This window comes from Lontra canadensis, unplaced genomic scaffold (genome assembly GCF_010015895.1).
Source record: "Lontra canadensis isolate GAN:19392208 unplaced genomic scaffold, GSC_riverotter_1.0 scaffold1, whole genome shotgun sequence".
Classification (NCBI taxonomy): domain Eukaryota; kingdom Metazoa; phylum Chordata; class Mammalia; order Carnivora; family Mustelidae; genus Lontra; species Lontra canadensis.
Genome location: NW_022630995.1, coordinates 10,479,336 through 10,499,538, shown reverse-complemented (window position 1 = coordinate 10,499,538; position 20,203 = coordinate 10,479,336). Strand labels below are relative to the sequence as shown.

Below are 20,203 nucleotides of genomic sequence, written 5' to 3'. Positions count from 1 at the left end.
CCTTCCTTCCTTCCTTCCTTCCTTCCTTCCTTCCTTTCTTTCTTCCTTTCTTTTTTAAGATTTTTAATTTTTAAAAATTTATCTGAAAGAGAGAGAGTGAGAGAGAGCATGAGAGGTGATAAGGTCAGAGGGAGAAGCAGACTCCCCCTGGAGCCGGGAGTCCAAAGTGAGACTAGACCCAGGGACTCAGGGATCATGACCAGAGCCCAGGGCAGTCGCTCAGCCAGCTGAGCCACCCAGGTGCCCTCAAAAACCCTTTCTAATCATTGTAAGTATATACATGGAGTCATTCTTAACTTGCTATAGTAACGTGTTATTATTATCTGTATTTCTTTTAAACTTTAGCTTTTTTCTGATTTCCAAAGCATACAGAATTGCTGTAAAATTCAAACAAAGCAAATCTGAATTGCCAAATATTGCCAAATCAAAATAACCACTATTAGCAGTTTGACGAAAAGTCCTCTAGATTTTTTCTGTGCATAAAAAATCTTTATACTTATTTATATAAAATACAAATAGGATCATATTGCTCTTCAGCTGGATTTTTTAAAACCTAACAATGCAATTCACAGACCTGTACTCCTGGGGATAAAAATACATTATATGTTTATAAAAACAAAAAGCAAAAACAAAAAACCTAACAATGCCACAGACACCTACCTTATTCTTTTCAAAGGCTGTAGTCCACAAGAATCCTATTTTATCTAAATGATGTTCTGTTATAGATATTTAGTTATTTTCTTTGCAATTACTAGTCAAGCTTTTAAGAAAACACCTTACTGTAACTTTTTTTTTTTTTGCATTCTTTAGTGAGTATTTCTGGAGGAGAAATTTTTATAAGTGGAATTGCTGGCTCACTGTGTATTGCCAATTACCTTCCCAAAAGTTGATACCAATTTGTGTCCTAGATTTTTAAAACACTTTAATAAATCCTCCTCCACTGCGGGGTTACTGTATGCCAATCAGATCTGAGTTTCTTCTTTATGATTCACTCCAGTAAACGCTTAGCGACTCAAGTTGCTAAAGTGAAAAGAATCTCAGTCACTGGCATCTGCCTCCTAGATCACTTTGGGGGCTTTTTTCAGAAGCTTAAAATATTGAGGCTAAAACTGGGTTTCTTCTCCCGGTCTGACTGGATCTCTGGGCTGGCTATTTCTCCTGTCTCCTGAGGTAAAGAGGTGAAAGGCACAGCGGCAGTGAACTTGGCCACCTATGTTTCTTACTGCTTCTGCTAAAAGGTGTTGCTGTCCCCAGCTCTCAAAGAAAGCCTTCAGGCTTTGTGGGAATTTCCTTGGCAACCGAGAATGGCTTGGTCAGCCATGACCATGGTCAGCATTTGGTCAGCATTTGGAACAAAAAGGAACATTGCAAGAAGAGTCGGACAAGTATTCTCTTTGAAGCGCTGTTTGACACATTTGCAGCTTGGCTCTGCATCTCCTTCCTCTCCCAGACTCCCCACCCCCATGAGAATTTTCAGTGAACTCACATCCAGACTATGAAGTTACTTCAGTGAAAAGTTCATACCTTACGTGGAAGTGCTTTATTAGGAACTTTGAAGGAGTGTTGTCATCTGGGATAACTGATGAAGAAATCATCGAACCATTCTTTACATGTTGGGGAGTATTTGCAGATTTTGCTGTTTCTTTATTTCCCTCTCAACAGGGAATGGCTGCACAGTAGATTGATGAAGAGGCCATTCCATGGGAGGGGGCATTTCTTGCTCTTCTTCAGCAAGAGAAGGGCTCCCCACTGTTCGTAGCTCGCTGGTCTGATTGATCCAGTGGCTGTTGATGTATCTGCCTCCACAGAATCTCATGACCTTACCAATCACCAGCAGAGCGTCCTGATTTCTCCGTGTATGACCACTAGTGGTCTGGTTTCACTCCCTAGCACTGAACTCAAATGAAGACAACCCTCCTTTCTTTCCCCTCCGCCTCCATGATAAAAGAGCAGCAGTAATTTTTTTCTACAATCTGAAAGACAGTAGTTAATTACACAAGACTGACATTATTGGCTAATCAGCGTTCTGTGCATCCACATATGGAAGGCGAGAAAATAACGGAGTCGTTGTGTAGGGAGCCATTGTAATAATTTTGAACTTCAAAATTAGCTGCACTATTGTTGATTCAGGGGCTCACCTGATAGTATTGAGTCTGTTCCTCTATGAATAATAATTAACAAGAACTAATATAGTTAAACACTGACTTACACTAATGCATTGGGGTTGGTACTGTCAACCCTGTTTTACATATTGGCAAAGCTGAGGCACAAAGACATTAAGCAATTTCCCCAAAGTTGAATAGCATCTAAGTGGTCGAGCTGCATTCTGGCCCTGCAGCCTATCCTCTGAATGAGTACAGGGATGCTGCTTGTTTGGATTACGGTCTTTTTTTAGGTCCCCAGGCACAGGTGTCAAATTGATAGTTACTGCCGTTCAGTCTGTCCTTGAGGCACACACCATGCTGAGTAGGCTAATCACCAGAATTACTAGTAACTAAACCAACAATGTAAAAAAAAAAATTCTTAAGGGTCCTACGGTAACCAGACATTTCTGTTGCCACAGTGATTAAAAGGCTCAACCAGTAGTTTGTTGTGTGCCCAGACCCTAAGTGGTGTTGGGGGATGTCAATGAGAGAAGGCCGATAGAATAAAAATATAACATGTAATCTTAGATTGTGAGTTTCTAACTAGCTGGAGAGACCGAATAAACTGTTGGTGCTGACAGTAAAGTGTGGCAGTCCCCAGAAAGACAGGATAACTGTGTGGGCCAGAACCATCAGTCACAGGGAAACAAGAGACTCTAGGAGCATCGTTCTATTGTAGAGAACATCAGTAACAGAAAATAAGGTTTTTAGCTGAATGTAATACTCTTCTTTGGAGAAAAAGGTAGTAAATTGGAATGTAACTATCTGTAGGTTAACCATACAAGTGAACAATTTGGCTTATCCAATAAATGGAAAATACTGTGATTTAAAAATTTTTGGAAGTAATGGCCCAACCCTGCCTTCACCCCCATGAAATACAAGATTTCAAATTTTTTTACTGTTTGAGTTAACCTGTAGAGTTAGCAAAAGTCGATTAGTTAGCTAGTTGATTTGTCCATGGACCATGGTGGATACTCCCTTCATTTACAGATCCTTCCTTGTGCGTTGCTCAAACACCCCATGACTCCTTGACTTTCCCACTGTTCAGTATTCATTCTCACTACAGGTATATTCACCCCTTGACCATGAAGTGCGAGAGGTACACATCATTATAACTTCTGTCTTTTTTTTTGGTAAGAGGCAAACAATTATTACTGAATTTTTTTTTATGACGTTCATCTTAGGAGCAGCTTTGAAGACTTAAACAAGCATGTTAAACCTTAAGTGCTATGACTCTCAGTTTCCGGTTTCATGATACAGGTGTTGTAATTCAGTCTGAACTGCCTCCTCCACAGGGCTGCTGTGTGAAAAGGAACATGCTTAGAACACTTTAAAATAGGATACACATGTTCATTATCACGGTCATTTTCATTATTTAAATCCGCTACTGGTTCTAATTTTTGGTTGGTTTTGCAGTGGGATTGGTGGGATGGAAGTCAATTTCATTTCAGATTTCTTTCTTCACCTTTCAAATTTACATTGCTAATTTGGCTCTTTGGGGTTTCATACTCAACTTTTGCACTCCACTGCTCTGCCTGCGCGCTGCTGAGATGTGCCTGATTGCCCTTTTGTGGCTGTCGTTACTGCATGCACATTTCCATTGGACCCAAATGTCTCTTCTCTGCTTTTTCAAGTCCTACCATTATGTTAGGACCTAAGTCAAGTGCTGCTTTTTCCATGCATGCATCCCGGAACATTCTGACTCACGTTAATTACTCTATCTTGGGTTTCTGATACCACGTGGCATTGCTACATGTCATTTCACATGGATGCACTTGTTATTGTTTTTGGTATGTACGTATGTCTTATCTTCCTCATGGAGTGTGGGGAAGGGAGGCGGCGGGAGCAGGAGAGGCAGCGGTTGTGTAAGTTAGTTGATGTTGGAAATGATGATGGTTAATCAAGGGTGAATCAGCTGCCACTTACCCTTTCTTGAGAGCTTTTTCTTTTTAAAGGCTGAGAAAATGAGGATGAGAGTTTCTCAGAGAAAGGTGACTTCTCAGAGTATTATTTCTTTTCTTTTTGGTGACATGAAAAATGAGTATTTCTTATGATCGCTGATAGAGTGTTTCATTAGGTTAACCAGTTGCTTGAAATGCCCATGCTTGCCTGTCTCGTACATTTAAAATTTCTTTTTTTTTTTTTTTTGGCTAGGACAGTCATGCAAATGCTAACCTTTCAAATATAGTTTGCTCTTTCATTTGTTACAATCCATATACACATTTTTTTCTCATAATGAAAGCTCAATGGAACATAGTTAACTGGCTGATTGACATAGTTTAAAGAAAACGCCAGATCTTTTTTTTTTCTTTTTTTTTGCCCTTTATTTAAAACAAAGTGTAGTGTGGCACAAGGACATTTTGAAAAAGACAGCTGTCAGCACAGAAAGATGTTCTGTTGTAAGATGACATGGTATTGCTAAGTTTTCCCAAGCATAACACATTTAAATTATGGACTATTCAACATTTTACTTTTAGATATGAGCTACTTCACTTTGTATGAAATTAGCAAGACATTAAGGGTAACCCATATCAAATTAGGAAAGAATTTATCATTGAGTGGGATTTATTATTGAATTTAAAGTTCTATACATTATTATAGCCCTGTTTTGCTCATACATTTTTCTGTAATTTAGATTGCCAGGACAGCATTATGGTAAAGAGCCAAATATATTATTGAAAAGAAGAAAGAACTCATGTATTAGGATGACTTGTTTCTGAAAAACCTTTCAGTCAGAGTGAAACGTTGATCTTTTCTCCTGGTGGTTTTGTTTGCATTACTTGTCTCACAAACGAAACTTACCAGGGTAAAGCCCATTTCAGTATCAGCTTATTTGTGAGCCTGAGAAATTAACAAGGGGAATTCCAGAAATTTCAATAAGTGGCTCTATATTGTGTTTTTTTTTTAATTTTATTTTTTATAAACATATAATATATTTTTATCCCCAGGGGTACAGGTCTGTGAATCGCCAGGTTTTCACACTTCACAGCACTCACCATAGCACATACCCTCCCCAATGTCCATAACCCCACCCCCCTCTCCCAAACCCCATCCCTCCATCAACCCTCAGTTTGTTTTATGAGATTAAGAGTCACTTATGGTTTGTCTCCCTCTCAATCCCATCTTGTTTCATTTACTCTTCTCCTACCCCCTTAACCCCCCATGTTGCATCTCCTCTCCCTCATATCAGGGAGATCATATGATAGTTGTCTTTCTCCGATTGACTTATTTCGCTAAGCATGATACCCTCTAGTTCCATCCACGTCGTCGCAAATGGCAAGATTTCATTTCTTTTGATGGCTGCATAGTATTCCATTGTGTATATATACCACATCTTCTTTAACCTTTCATCTGTTGATGGACATCTAGGTTCTTTCCATAGTTTGGCTATTGTAGACGTTGCTGCTATGAACATTCGGGTGCACGTGCCCCTTCGGATCACTACGTTTGTATCTTTAGGGTAAATACACAGTAGTGCAATTGCTGGGTCATAGGGTAGTTCTATTTTCAACATTTTGAGGAACCTCCATGCTGTTTTCCAGAGTGGTTGCACCCGCTTGCATTCCCACCAACAGTGTAGGAGGGTTCCCCTTTCTCCGCATCCTCGCCAGCATCTGTCATTTCCTGACTTGTTAATTTTAGCCATTCTGACTGGTGTGAGGTGATATCTCATTGTGGTTTTGATTTGTATTTCCCTGATGCCGAGTGATTTGGAGCACTTTTTCATGTGTCTGTTGGCCATCTGGATGTCTTCTTTGCAGAAATGTCTGTTCATGTCTTCTGCCCATTGCTTGATTGGATTATTTGTTCTTTGGGTGTTGAGTTTGCTAAGTTATATTGTGGTTTTATATGAAGAAAAACTTGGTGCATAATTTATTGCCTTGTTGAAGTATGATCTCTAGTAAGAATCCCCAGACTCTGCGCCCGAGAGGGAGATCTTGTTTAGAAAAATAATAACTGCACTAGGACTTAAAATAGTTATGAAACTCTTTTTCTAAGTGCAGGATTCTCACAGAGTAACTGTTGTCACCAGGGGATCATGAAAACCTCTGTAAAACTGTGCCACGGAGGGATTTTTCTTGGGGGTGGTGGCAGTGCTGTTCCTGTGCCCCATGTCTTCGTGGGACCCCGCATGACGTCCTGCTAACTCAGGAGAGTGTGGCAAATTCTTTTGAGAAGCCTGGATTCATGTCACATTTTGGTTTCTAGTTATACTTCTAAAAATTCCTATGTTTTTTCATCTTTAAAAGGTGTATTAAGGTAGGACAACATGTAGGTTTTATTAAAATAAAAACCCAAATAAATGAAAATGAAAGGCTTTTAGAAGAGTCTCCTTTTTCTTGAAAGTTCTAGTAAGGACTGTATGCTCCTGTGCTAATATGTTCCCTAGTCTGTGCCTTCATGATCTAAACCGTGTGTTGTGGGTTAGACTGTCTTCATTTTAGTTGTGCCTTCTTGATCTAAATCCCCAGTTCGTAATACCTCAATATGGAGGGTCTTGGAGAAAAAGAATTTAAATCAAAGGGATAGAAGACTTAGAGTAGTCCCCCCTGCCCAGAATGTCCTGGCTAGTAAGAAATGTGTGTTGCTTGAAGTAGTAGCAAAACCTGGGTTTTATAATCCCAGAGATGTCGGTTCAAATACTAGCTTTCTTCCTTATAGCTGAGTGATCCTGTGCATTTACTTAATGTCTCTGAGCCTTAGGGGTGGGTAGAACCTTACCTTTCAGGCTCTTTTGAGAATAAAACAATATAATGTATGTGAAGTACAACAGGTAGAGAGATGAGGTGCTTGCCCACTGCCTTCTGTCTCCCTGTGAATAGTGCAGTAGGATAAACTATGAAACAAAGTCCTCACGGAAAGTGGAGCGAGTACAATGAGTGAAACGATATAGTTTTAACTTTGTAGTGATTCAAGAGGAAGTAGCAAAATAGAACACTGGGGTATTTTTTAATTTTTGTTAAAATAGATCCTAAGGTAGAATGAATCTCTCTCTCTCTCTTTTTTTTTAATAGTTCCCAGAGGAGCATACAAGTGAAATTTTATAGAGGTGGCATTTTCTCTTTTCCCTCTTTTTCCTGAAAGTAACAAGCTCCTTGCCAGCCATTAGCAGTTATGTTAGGACTTACTTCGCATTCACACAAACCAGTATGGTTTTTAGATCTGAGAACGTAGACAACGACGAAGCACTATGAAGGTACCTAGAAAATACAAAGGCAGGCTTTGCACTGAAGGAGAGTGCTGTGAGCGTCACTCATGGCTGAAAGCCGTTTGGTGGCTGCCCATTGCCTTCTTGATGAATCCAGAATCCTTAGCACGGCCTTTATAGCCTGGCACCATCCTGCCTAAGTTCTCTAGCCAAAGGCATTTTTCAGGGTTCTCTCCCTCACTGACTGTACTCCAACCACACAAATGTTCTTCTAGGTCCATTAAGGTGTGAGTCTGCCCCTGCTTTAGGGCCTTTGCCTCTGCTGTTTCTTCTGACTGAAATGCTCTTCTTGCCCGGACGACTGGTGCTCACTCATTCCTCTGTACTTGTCATGTCTTCAGGGAAGTTTCTGGTGATTCTCTGGTCGAGGTTAGAGACCGTGGCTATAGGGTCTTATTGCGCATTATGCTTTTTCTATCATGACACCTATTACAACCGTCATCGAGTAATTGCTTATTTTAATTTTTGGTCAAATGCTCATCTTCACCGATAGGCGGTTTGCTTCAGAATTGAAGAGATAATGTCTGGCAAACTAGAGCCCGTGGGTCAGAGACTGCCGGTGGCCCCAAAATGGTGAAGCTAAGAAGAGTTAGAGTTTTAAAAATAGAATATGTGACAGGGCATGTATGCTTCCTGCAAAGCCTGAAATATTTACTAGTTGACCTTTCAAAGAAAAAGTTTGCTAGCCTGTGATCTAAATCATTGCTATGTATGTGGAATAGAAGAACTTAAATGTATTTTTGACCACATGTCTTTTCTGAGCGGCCACTCGAGTGTAGTAAGCGTCCTTAGAGTTTGTGATGAGGTAAGCACTTCGATGGCTGAGGGCTGTGCGACCATCATAGGGGTTTTATACTAAGTATTTGCATTCATAACCAATGTAAATATGGAATGTCTTGGCATTTTTTTTTTTTTAGCTTGTACTACCCCAACAAATATATTAGCAATTTGGATTAACACTTGATGCACGCTTTTCAGATTCTCAGAGGACACAAAATTGGTAAGGTTAGCTATCTACATTTTAAATCCCAGACTGAAGATAGAGAATGGTGCTGACAGGCTGAAACCACAAGGAATTTAACAGGAGTGAAGGTAAATTATGTAATTTCAAAACATGAAGTGAGTAAGAACGTATGAAAAATCCTGCCTTATTTGGATAGAAAGTTTATGGCTTTCATCAGAATTACATTTTTCAAAGGTGCCCATTACTCAAAAACAGTGGAGGGGATGTAGTTATGGTAAGTAGGGTGGTGAGGTTCCTGGGCGCTAAGCTAACGGGAATAATTGAAGTAACTTTTCCAGAACTCTGGGACAGGAGAAGTGTTGACGGGTAGGAAAGTCGTGAAGGTTACTTTAGAGTGAAAGAGAGTAGATTGACTCTCTGTTGCCATGGGCATAAAATATAATAGTGGGTACATGTTTCGTGGAGGTAGTTTTTATTTTAATAGAAAGAGGAATTAGATAGGAAATAGAGCTTTATCACTAATTTATGAAGCTTTTATGAAGTCCTCCTTACACAAAGCACTGTATTAGGCTTCAGGACTACAAAAAGGAATAGGACACAGTCTCTGCCTTGTAGGGGTTCTAATTACAGACTGTGAGATAAACCCATAAATAATGTAGGGTGGTAGATATCTTAGCAGAGAGAAGGGAGTCTGAATTCTGCCAGCGTTGGGGAGTGGCCAGCAGTGACATTTGAGGTGATTCTTGAATTGAATGCTTTTACTATATGTTCAACAAGAAGCAAATGACTATATGTTAGGACCAAAGTCACTGGGTGGGAAATTGGGTTAGACAGTCTTTGAGTTCTTTTAGGATTTTATGTTTTGGTGAATGTCAAATGAATGGCACATGGGGATTCAAAAATGGAAAACTCAAAAAAAAAAAAAAAGAGGTAGAACGTAGCTCTGAAACTAGGGAACAAGGGAGCGAGTGAACCTCAATATTCATGTCAGAAACGTGGACATGATTTACTGGTGCTCAGTCAGAGCTCACCAGGTGAAAACGGAGAAACTCTCAAGGAAACTTTGTGTAGCTGTTGTGTGCTTTTCTGCCAGAATTTTATTCTCCCCTTGATTCTCTTTATCTACTTCTTCCATATTTTCTATTGTTCTAATTTGGTGCCTGTTCTCAGAGACCTCAGTGGAGGGTACGTTAAAAAAAAATCTGCTAAATAAATAATAGCATGACTACTACAGATTTAATTATAGCCATACAGCTGCCTGTTTGAAGTGTTCTGCTGGGGCCATATGGTCCCTTGTACATCTCAGCCCTGGAAGGACCTGGTTTAAATGTTTCCCAGCTGACAGTGTTGAATTCTCAGAGAACGGCTCGCTGTCATCTGGAAGTCCGTAGATGGGGTGCTTTACCTCTGTTGTCTCTGCAGATGGACTTTTTATTGACAGTCGCTTGCCGGGCTCCAAGCGGTCAGATACGAACGCCCCACCCAGACGGGTCTGCTTGCTCATTCAGCAGGCTGATTTTTGTCACCACAGTGGATGTGCTAAGTGGAAAGTACTGCTATATTTAACAGCGTTCACTCAGCCGCTTCTCAAAAACAGCATTTTAGTGGGTGATTCTTGTAATTATTTTCTGTCCTGGTGGAGTCGGGGAACAGAAGCAGGGGGCTTGGGGGAGGGCATCTCTTGTTCCCCTGTGGCTCTGGCAGGAGTGTGACCTTGAATGAATATGTAGCTTCTCTGGGTCTCAGGAGGGCCAGAATCGGCCCCTTCTGGGTCCCCTTCAGTTTCCCAGATTCTGCAAGAATCATCTAGGGAACATGTTCTCGCCAGTGATGTGCGTCTCGCGTAGAAGGATGCTCTTCCTTTCCCCCCTTGTGGCGCTCTGAGTATCTCTTTTCCTCGTACAAATTCCCCATTCTTTGGACCGCAAAAAGCTTTCAGTATGAGCTCTGTACACAGAGGCCTAAACCTCAGAGGATAGCAGTTTTGGCCTTCATTATGTACCTTTTCAGGTTAAAGGCTGTCTAATGCATTTTCCACGTCAGCAGCCCATTTGGTCTGTGATGAAATCATGGATGCTTTCACCAGAGAAATGCACAGTCAGTGTGTAGGCACAAAAACTTGCATATAATTTCAAAGTGCCCGTGGACTCCCTGGAGTCCGACCAGGGACCCCAAGTTTAGAGCCAGTGCTCTGTGCTTGGACAAGAGTCCTGGCTCTTCCGTCTTGCTCTGGGTGAAAGGAACTGCAGAGGTGGGTGAGGACAGAGAAGTGGAAGGCCGAAGCCCGAAGCCCCAGCTCTGAGGCCCACGGGGCACGGAGAGCAGAGGCCTGTTCAGCTCAGGGGCTGCGGTGGGGTGGGGCACGTGGTGGGGGTGGCAGGTCGCGTCCTCTCTCCTTCCACCCAAGAAAAGCACTCTGCATCCCTGTCGGTTGAGCTGTTCACTTTTGACCCTCAGTTGCCTTCATTACCTCTGATGATCCCACCCTCTCACCTCTCATCCCTTGCACTTTTTGTTTTTAAAAGAGCAGTCTGTGTTTTTTTTATTAGCCATCTTGTCTGGTATGTGTGCAGAGGAGAATGCACATGAAACATTTCCCCTTAAACTGTAATTTTCTCTTGAAGTCATTAACCCTGTGATGCTAATTTTTGTTTTGTCTTCATTTGATTGTTCCCTCTGCAGCCCCTCTCTCCCAGTGGCAGCTGGAGATTGTGGGGCAGAAAGAACAGAAGAAACCCTATGTTTAGGATCTTTCTTTTGGGGGTAGGAGAGGGAAGACTGTACACAGATTCTGCTTTTTAGATATTAATAGGTAGGGTGAGAGTCAGAAGTAAAGCATTTAAGGTTTTTTTTTTTCCCCTTTCTGCTGAAAACATGGTCCTTCAGGGACAAGGGTGTCATTTTGAGGGAATGCAGATAAAATGGCCTTGTTACCGTGAGGAATTATGTTTGTTTTACTATATAGCTGCACTCATCCTCCCACGTTCTTGTCAACCTTCCATTTATCTGATTTTTCAGCCTTATTCTGGGGAAGGTATCTCTGCAGCCTTCTCTAGTTAAAAAGCCATGCATCTATAAACTTGGTAGAATTAACTTGCCTACAAAAGCATTATACTGGATGGGTATATGTATTTAAGTCTGTGATACAAACTGGGGAAGAGATTTCTTCCTAGAATTCAGAAAATTTTATCTGAATTAAATATGGGGCTGATCTGTCTTTTACTTTATTCCTTTGGGAGAGAAAAATTTTATTGTGCCAGTTACCTCTTCCCCATATATTCTAGGATGTTATTAAAGCTCTAACATGATTATAATTATTCTTACCATTTTGTTGCTTAGGTTAAGATAAAGTGAAACTTTAGGGTGCAGGTTGCTTTTAGTGCTCAGTCAGATTTTTAGTGGTGAATTTGTTGTTCATCAGTATTGGTGAAATATTTGTTTTTGATGTTAGGGAGCATTGGACATTTGAAAAAAACATAGTTCTAATGTTGGGTATCATTCTCAACTCTTCTTCCCCCTCACTCCCTCTGTCCGGGCATTCCACAAATCCTGTATGCTCTGCCTTTTGCTGTTTCTTAAATCTCTTCTCAACATCCCATCCCCACTGATTTTCTCTTGGTTCAGAGTCTCATAATATTCCTCCTTTGAACACATTTTTGAGGGGTCTGTTACTAGCTCAGCGCTCTGCTTGAATACTTTCAGACATCATTCATCTACTCCTTTTAATCCTATGATCCCCATTTTATAGATGAGGAAATCAGCTTAGAGAAATGAAGTCATTTGCCCATTGTTCCACAACTAGGAGGTGGAAGGACTGAGGTTTGCTTAAAGCTCTGACCCCAAAGCTTATTCCTTCTCTCTACCTGGATTTAAAACAGCTGGAGAACAGTCACTGAGCTTAGCCTGGTAAAGCTTGGACTCTGGAGACAGACTTTGATTGAATCCTTACTCTGCCTTTTCTAGTTTCATAGTCTTAAGTTGTATAATCTCTACGTCTCATCTCCTAATGGGTAAATAGTGACAACAACAACTTGCTGATAGAAATGTGGTGAGAATTTAATAAGGTAACTCATGCAAAGTTCCTGGTCTGATATCTGGCTAGGAACTATTGATTAAAAAATGTTAGTAATCATTAGTATTACTCTTAATAATTTAAAAATCATTATTGAAGGCCAGTGTGCCTCTTGGTGATGGTGCTTTTTGAATTCAGTTTTATGAAACAGCGATTTGAAAATTGAAATTAGAAGGAATTCAATGTGCAACCATTCTCCAAAAGCAGGACTGCCTTTCAAAATTTTCCTGATAAATCCCAGAGAAGGTTAGGACTTTAAAGCACTTTCGCAGGGATTTAAAAACAAAATAAAACAAACAAAAAACAATGAATGGTAGCTACCAAGCAACCCTGATAGAAAAGTTATTTTTCATTGACCCATGCTCACAAGTTTTAGAACCAGTAAAGGCTCTTTGCTTCTGCAGAGACTTTTTCAAGTTTGTTACCACCAAATAGAGCACCTTTCCTGGACCTTCAGTGTCCTCACCTGTGTTTATGTGGAGTCTAAGGACACTACAACACAGGTGCGGTCACCTAGATTCTGTGCCTTTAACAGGTGTTTAGTGAGCACTTAATGCAAGGCTATGCCCTGATAAGGCACCGGGGACCAAAGGGACATGTGGTCCCTTAATATAAGGTACTTTAGAACCCTTTTTATTTTTATTTTTTAAAATATTTAGAGAGCACGTGGTGGGGGGTAGGAGAGAATCCCATAAGCAGACTCCCCACTGAGTGCAGAGCCTGATGTGGGACTTGATACCATAGCCGGTAAGATCATAGACCTGAGCCAAACCCGGAGTCAAGAGTCAGATGCTCAACTGACTTAGCTGCCCAAGGTGTCCAGACCCCCCTTTAAAGGTACTTTTCTAATAAAAGTGCCCAGTGATTGACTTGGCTGTGACTGAATGTACTGTGATAACTATAATCACAGAGGGAAGACTAGGGTCCGGTGGTAGAACAATGTCAGGGAAAGTTGGGTGCCTCAAGGTCAAGCTTACTCTCCTTACAATTCTTGGCTAGAGTTTGGAAGCACAAGTTGTATTTAGCATCAAAGGGACAGGGCAGGGAGGGCAGGAATCCAGGCAAAGGGCATTTTTCCTCAAATAGATGAATGAGTATTTCAGGTCTCCTTCCTTAATGCATGGGGCAGGTGACCTGCTTATATGTACAGTAGAATTCATGACACAACAATAAAAGAGGAAAATTAACCTTTAAAAACATTACCTAACCCAAGTACCACCTGGAGTTTACAGATTCTTGATTTACTTTAAATACTTTTTAAGGTGCTGTTCCCCATATTTGGGTTTCCTGCCTTCTTTCTCTCTCTCTGATCCATTTTATTTTAAGTAATTAAATCCTGTTAAATGTTTTATAGTGTGCCTAATAAAAATTTTTAAAGATTATCTGTATAGAGGGGCGCCTGGGTGGCTCAGTTGTTAAGCCTCTGCTTTCGGCTCAGGTCATGATCCCAGGGTCCTGGGTTTGAGCCCCACATCAGGCTCCCCGCTATGTCTCCCTCTGTCAAATAAATAAATAAAATATTTAAAAAAAAAGATTATCTGTACAGAGCCTAAGCTATTATAGATGCTTGACATTGATTTTCTGTGTAAGAGGTTTATTTTATCTTATTTTTTTATATATTAAATATTTTTATTTATTTGTCAGAGAGAGAGAGAGAGGCTGCACAAGCAGGGGGAACAACAGACAGAGGGAGAATCGGGCTCTCTGCTGAGCAAGGAGCCCGATGCAGGACTTGATCCTGGGATCATGACTTGAGCTGAAGTCAGCCGCTTAACTGACTGAGCCATCCAAGAGTCCCTGTGTAAGAGATTTAGAGATTTCAGAGCCCTATCTTCTAAATTTTGGGTAGCAAAATATATTCATCAGAAATTCAAGGGTTTCACAGTGTAGTGAAATGAACAGAGCATTAAAAGTTAGAATTCATGTCCTGGCTTGGCCATTTAGCTGCATGAATTTCATGAAGTCCCTTCACCTTCTTGAAATTCAGCTTCTTTCACCTGGAAAATGGTTTAATAATATATTTCTCATAGGCTTGCTATAAGAATTCAAGTAATCTAGTAATTGTAAAAGTATTTCAAAGACTGTAAATAGCTATAAGCGTATTGACAGTATGATTTTTTAATGATGTAAGACATAAGAAAATGTGACTAGAGATTTTGACAAGTTGATTTTAAACTAGGTCAGTACTTGAAATTTCATCCTATTTAGGAAATCAGAACTAATGGATTGTACTTAATGTTATATTTAGTTTAATAGCCATTTGTGAATGTGCTGCTTTGCAGAATCATTTGCATTAATGGTGGTAAGATGTCTATATTTGGAAGGAAAAATTAGAAAATCAAATTTTCACCCTCAGGGGACTGTTTTCATTTTGTATTTTTAAAAATGGAATAAATGAAAGGAGAAGAGTGTTCAAAAAGTAAAAACATGTAGCCACAGAGCCTTTTGGCACCTTGTCTGAGTTAATGACTTTGTTTGCACTCTTTCATATTTATTTTATATACTCTGGAAATCTCAGATCATGTCATAAATGTTCACTACTAATAACATTATAAGTGATTGCCTAGATTTTGGATTCTGTAGGTGGTCAAGCAATAGCACCTATTTATTTATTTATTTATTTATTTAGTCTGTCTATCTATTTATTATTAGACCTCTTAGACTCTTAGGCAGTGGTTATTAAATTTAATCTTTGGAAATATTCTTCTAAATCACAGCTTGAAGATAACCTAAAGGGCAGTCAGAGCTTCCATTTAAAAGTAAACAAGAAATGTGTATAGAAATTATTCCATTAGTTCTGTTTGTTTACCAAAGAAGTCCCACAGATTAACTTAAGGGATGAGTAAAGGATATCTTCATGAAACAGAAATATTTTAAGATGCTTTTTTCTTTTTAAAAATTTTTTTTTAATTTTCTATTGACATATAATGTATTATTAGCCCCAGGGGTACAGGTCTGTGAATTGCCAGGTTTATACACTTCATAGCACTCACTATAGAAAATGCTTTTTTCTTATGTGGTCTTGAAATCAAAAGCAATACCTGTTTATGCTTATGAAACAGTGATTCTTATTGTTTTCCTCCTTCTGCCATTTCCCAGTTAGGCAACCACACAACGAGAAAGAAAGGAGATTTAGGAATAGAGGGCTGGGATATGTTGAAGAGATGGTGTTTGTCTACGCTATTCAGAAACACCAAACCCTTGTCCTCTGTCCAACATTCTCTTTAGAAGATCATCAAGGGAAGTGTGTACACAGGAAAACAAAGGCCACAAATCATTTTATTACTGGCTGAACCTTTGGCTGCAAACCCCAAAGTACAACCCTGGTGAACTAGGCAGAGCCTTCTGCCTCATCTTGGTAGCTGTGAAGAGCATAGAAACAAAACAAGCTCCTTGAATTTGGAGCACAAGAGTAGGCCTGTATTTACACTGGGAACCCCCAACTATGAAGAAAGGCCAGAATAGAGCTTTTGGTGAGAATAGTTGTTTTCCCCATACCTGGGGGGAAAGCTGGCATAGGCTAATTGACTTAGAATTTGACTATTTTGGATCAGCTCTCTTCTTTGTATGTGGGTCAAGAGGGCTGCTGGAAAGTAGTGAGGAGGATGGGAGATAAGGACAGTCAAGTAACCATGGAAGCCAGCTGTAGGCACTGTACTGGTTTCCAGCCATTACTCCAGGATTCCCAGAGTTTGAGTACTCCAAGCAATATACATAGTTCTTGGTAGGTCAAACATATTTCAAAAGTTATCCCAGAGATTCATTTTCACAAGGTGAGTAGCCTTGTGATGGTTTGTTTCTTCATGCTAACACTGTTGGAAGCTAATTTTAACCTGAGGACAGTATACTTGATTAGGTTATATTATATATTAATGGTTTATATACTATTGGAAAATAAAGGTGGGCATATATCACTTCAGACATAACACAGTCAGGGGAATATCCCTGATATGCAAGATAGGAAGAGTGAAGAGAGTAGGGAGATTTACTTTCCGTGTTGGAAAAACCAAAAAGAATGGAGAAGGAGTGAGTCGCACATTTTCTTTATATCTTGCTAGGTATTTTACCTCTTATCTCTTCCAATCTTTACAAAAGCCTTTATGAATTAGGGCTGTGGAATATGGTATAAGTTTTTCACTGTTCTTGATTTCCTTTAAGGATTTTCTGTCAAGGGAGAACTGTATGTAAGCCAGATTTGCAAAGAAATCATAGTTTATTTATTAAGAAACTCATTGTAGTATACATATTTTATTACAGTAGAATATATGTGTATGATTTACATATACAGACATTTATAAGTCATTACTTGATGATTTTTCACATGTGCACATATGTATAATTGTTACTCAGGTTATGCAATAAAACATGACCAGCATAGTATATTTGCCTGCTTAGTCATGATTTCTTTTCTTATATTTTATTATTTTCTTCTTTTACCTTCTTTGGGTTTCATTTTTTATTCTCACTTCTTGAGATATATATTCATATCATCAAGCTTTGGCTTTTCTTCTTTTGTAATATTTGCATTTAAGGACATGAATTTTACCCAATCTACATGTTTAACTATATCCTATAAATTTTAATATGTCATATTTTCATATTATGAGTAATATTAACTTTAATAAGTCAATAATGTATCTTTTAATCTTCAAGAAATCTACTTTGCTTTAAAAATGATTCTGCTGAAATTCTCTATATTGTAATCAATATTTTAAAATATTACTGTTGTTTCAAAATGTGTCTGGTAATTACAATATGTAGCTCTCCTATGTTTCTAATTTTTGGTTTTTCTTTCTCTTTGGTCCCAGTCATTTGATTTTATCTGCTAGTATGCCTAGTAATTCTGATTGACTGTCAGATATAATATGTACATAGCAGAGATAATTTGATACTCAGGATGATACTTTTGCTTTTGGCTGGCATTAAGGTGAGGGGCAGTTCACCCTAATATTCAGTCTGGAATTGAGCTGATTGGAAGCTGGGTTTCAGTCTCTATGTGGATTGGTCTATTACTAGTTTGCTCTATTACTAGTTTGATCCAAGCCTTGGATCTTGTCCTTTAGAGGTCCCAGCTGAATGCCTGGCATGCTTGTCCGTTACTTTGAAACTGCTGAAGGCTCTGCTCAATTTCTGGAGCTCTGCAGCTACCTAGAAATCATAATAAGATGCCTTTAGAAGAAAATCAGAGCTGAAGTTAGCCTCACCTTTATGCAGTTTCCTTTTTCAGGGATATTGGTTTCTCAAGTTTTTAATGTCACAATAACTTTCTGATGCCTTTAAGCAGATTATAAAAATTCTTCAGTTTTTCTTGCTGGAAGGGTTGGTGTGATGCAAGCTAGTTTACCATAGCTGAAAGTGTTTCTCTTAGAAACATTTTTTTTTAGGTTGGACATTTTTAGTTCACTAAATACACAGCTCCAGGCCTACAACCACCCACACAGACTCTAAATCCTGGGATTCATAGACTTAAGAGACATGTGTTATGATAGAGAAATATAGTTGAACCTATGAAACAGGTTCTGAGTCTCCTTACCTAACCAGCCACAGGGATAAAGATGTCAGGTCTCTCTCTCTCTCTCTCTTGCTATCTTTTTAAATACATTCACTTGTCTTTCTGTAAGGGAAAACACTTGCTTCTTGTCTTCAAGGCACTGTAACCTTCCCAGTAGAAAAAAGTACCAATGGATTTGTCAAACTCTACTCTATCAAATTGGCCACGTTCCCCCCCAAGATGTAGAGAAAGGGAGGGGACAGAAGCAGAATCATCTCACTCTTGTGAGTGAAAGAGCACTTTTTTCCTACCCTACCAGTTAATATTGTTTGCATATAGTAAACAAATAAATTTATACTCAAGTAGCATAAGTAATTTACTAAGATGCTGTTTGACCTAGGCATTCTCTCATACTTTTGAGTTCCTTGAATCCTAAAGGTTCCATAGCATGGATTTATTCTCCAAAGCCATTATCTGAGGCACCACTCAAGAGTCAGCCTCAACGAGATTAAAATATAGGGTGACCATATAATTTTTTTTTTTAGCACAAGACACTTTTGAGAATGAAAGAAGGCAATAGCAATTATATCACGAAATGGGGTAAACTGGGACTTTCATGAAGAAACTGATAGGTATGGTGCCCCTACTTTACCACAAAAGATTTCTTTGCAGTGGAAGGATATAGTTCCAGAGTGATCTATAGTGAGCTTAGCAGATGAGTTTGTTTGGGAAGGAATAAGAGCTATCAATTTTCAGAGAGAGTGGAAGGAGAGAAATCAGCAGGAAGAAGAAAAGATAAGCTAAGAGGAAGAAAAGAAGATAGGAAGGTACACCAATAAGAAAGCCAGGAATAAGCTCTTTACCCAGGAAAGCAGGTGGATGTTAGCATGTAGACATGAATCATTAAGCAGGGTGAACTGAGAATAAATACAGGTTGGAAGATTAAACTTATTCTCATTGAGAAAAAAAGAGAATGCATAGAATGTGGTAGCAGTAGGTGTAAGCTTTGTAAAAATAATGAAAAAGTATACTCAAGTTTATATGATTTTAAAAACATCACTTGTAGTAAGAACATCAAACAGCCCATAGGATCCATTCTAATAAATCAGATTCAAATGACAAACCATGAGTATTCCTGGTTAAAAGTGACACTTCATAGCTGATGCACTCGTTTTATCATATGCTAATTAATGGCAGACGAAAGAGGTAGGGTTTAAATGACTAAGTGATTGGGAATAATATGGTAGTCTGGGCCTACTTATCAGGTGATGCTGTTGGTGAGAGGGTGATAGTAAGGAGGCTAGGAGGACACAGTGTTAATCAAATGGTCATCCCAGTCAGTTTATGGTTGGTTGGCCGTTACTTAGTAATGGGTCCCATATAGAAAACCTAAAAATTACCTTCACAGAAGAGGGCAGGAGAATCTAGGACCTGAATAGAGTATAGAAGTTTGACTTTTCAATTAGCTATATATGATGCATATCACTTGTGCCAGTAACTTTGATGTTATCTCACAGAGCTATCATCCCAAGTAACCGATCTCTTTCATAATCAGTCCACGGGTTCTGCTTTGTCCAATCATAATCTCTAGTTTCTTGGCATGCTAATACTGTGATCCCTGAGTCTTAGAACACCACTCAGAAAGTAAGGAAGTACAAGAAATTATAAAAATGAACATGTGTGGCAGAGGAAAAGCCATACTTCTGAGTATTTATAGCAAGATCTTACTCTGGAAGAAAGAATACAAACTAGTATAAAAGGAATCCGAAATGCACACATCTGGCTGGATTCACAGAGTTGGTGGTGTTCCAGTTGTAGCTCCACATATCAGCCATTTGAAATCGATTTCGTTGAGATCAAGTTTGGTTAAAGGAATTTGTATTCACCGTGTGTGTTCTCATAGTTGACCTCGCATAAAATCCAGGCTGTGTATCCCTTGGAGAAGCAACTAGTGATATATAGGAAAGGAATGCCAAACTTTATCTTTGGAATTCAATCCAGAGGAGTTTATTGGGTGATTTTCAACCTGATTTGAAAGCCCTGGATTCTGTTCTTGCTTTCATTATTTGCTCTTGTTCTTTTAGTTTCTGGTTATTCTTTACCTTTTTGTTTAATGTTTATGACTTTTTCTTAGAGTAGGGTCTGTCTGTTCTCTGCAGTGCCCACTACCAGGGTTTAAACATTATAGGCATTCATAAAGTTTGAAGCAAATTAAATGGAATTTAGAGTGGATTTAAATGGGAAGTGAGAAAATTTGTCCAAAATAGCATTGTAAAATGTTTTCAGGGGCACCTGGGTGGCTCAGTGGGTTAAGCCTCTGCCT

General features: G+C 39.3%; 1 protein-coding gene across 2 annotated transcripts in view; it reads left to right on the top strand.

The window, feature by feature from the left end:
* Positions 1–20,203, top strand: part of SLC4A4 (solute carrier family 4 member 4) — a 266,399-nt gene that overhangs the window by 124,006 nt on the left and 122,190 nt on the right. For both annotated transcript variants that reach the window (XM_032843239.1, XM_032843305.1), the window contains exons 7-8: positions 8,413–8,472; positions 19,185–19,193. In XM_032843239.1, the coding sequence (XP_032699130.1) occupies positions 8,413–8,472; positions 19,185–19,193 (69 nt within the window). The remainder of the gene's footprint in view (positions 1–8,412; positions 8,473–19,184; positions 19,194–20,203) is intronic.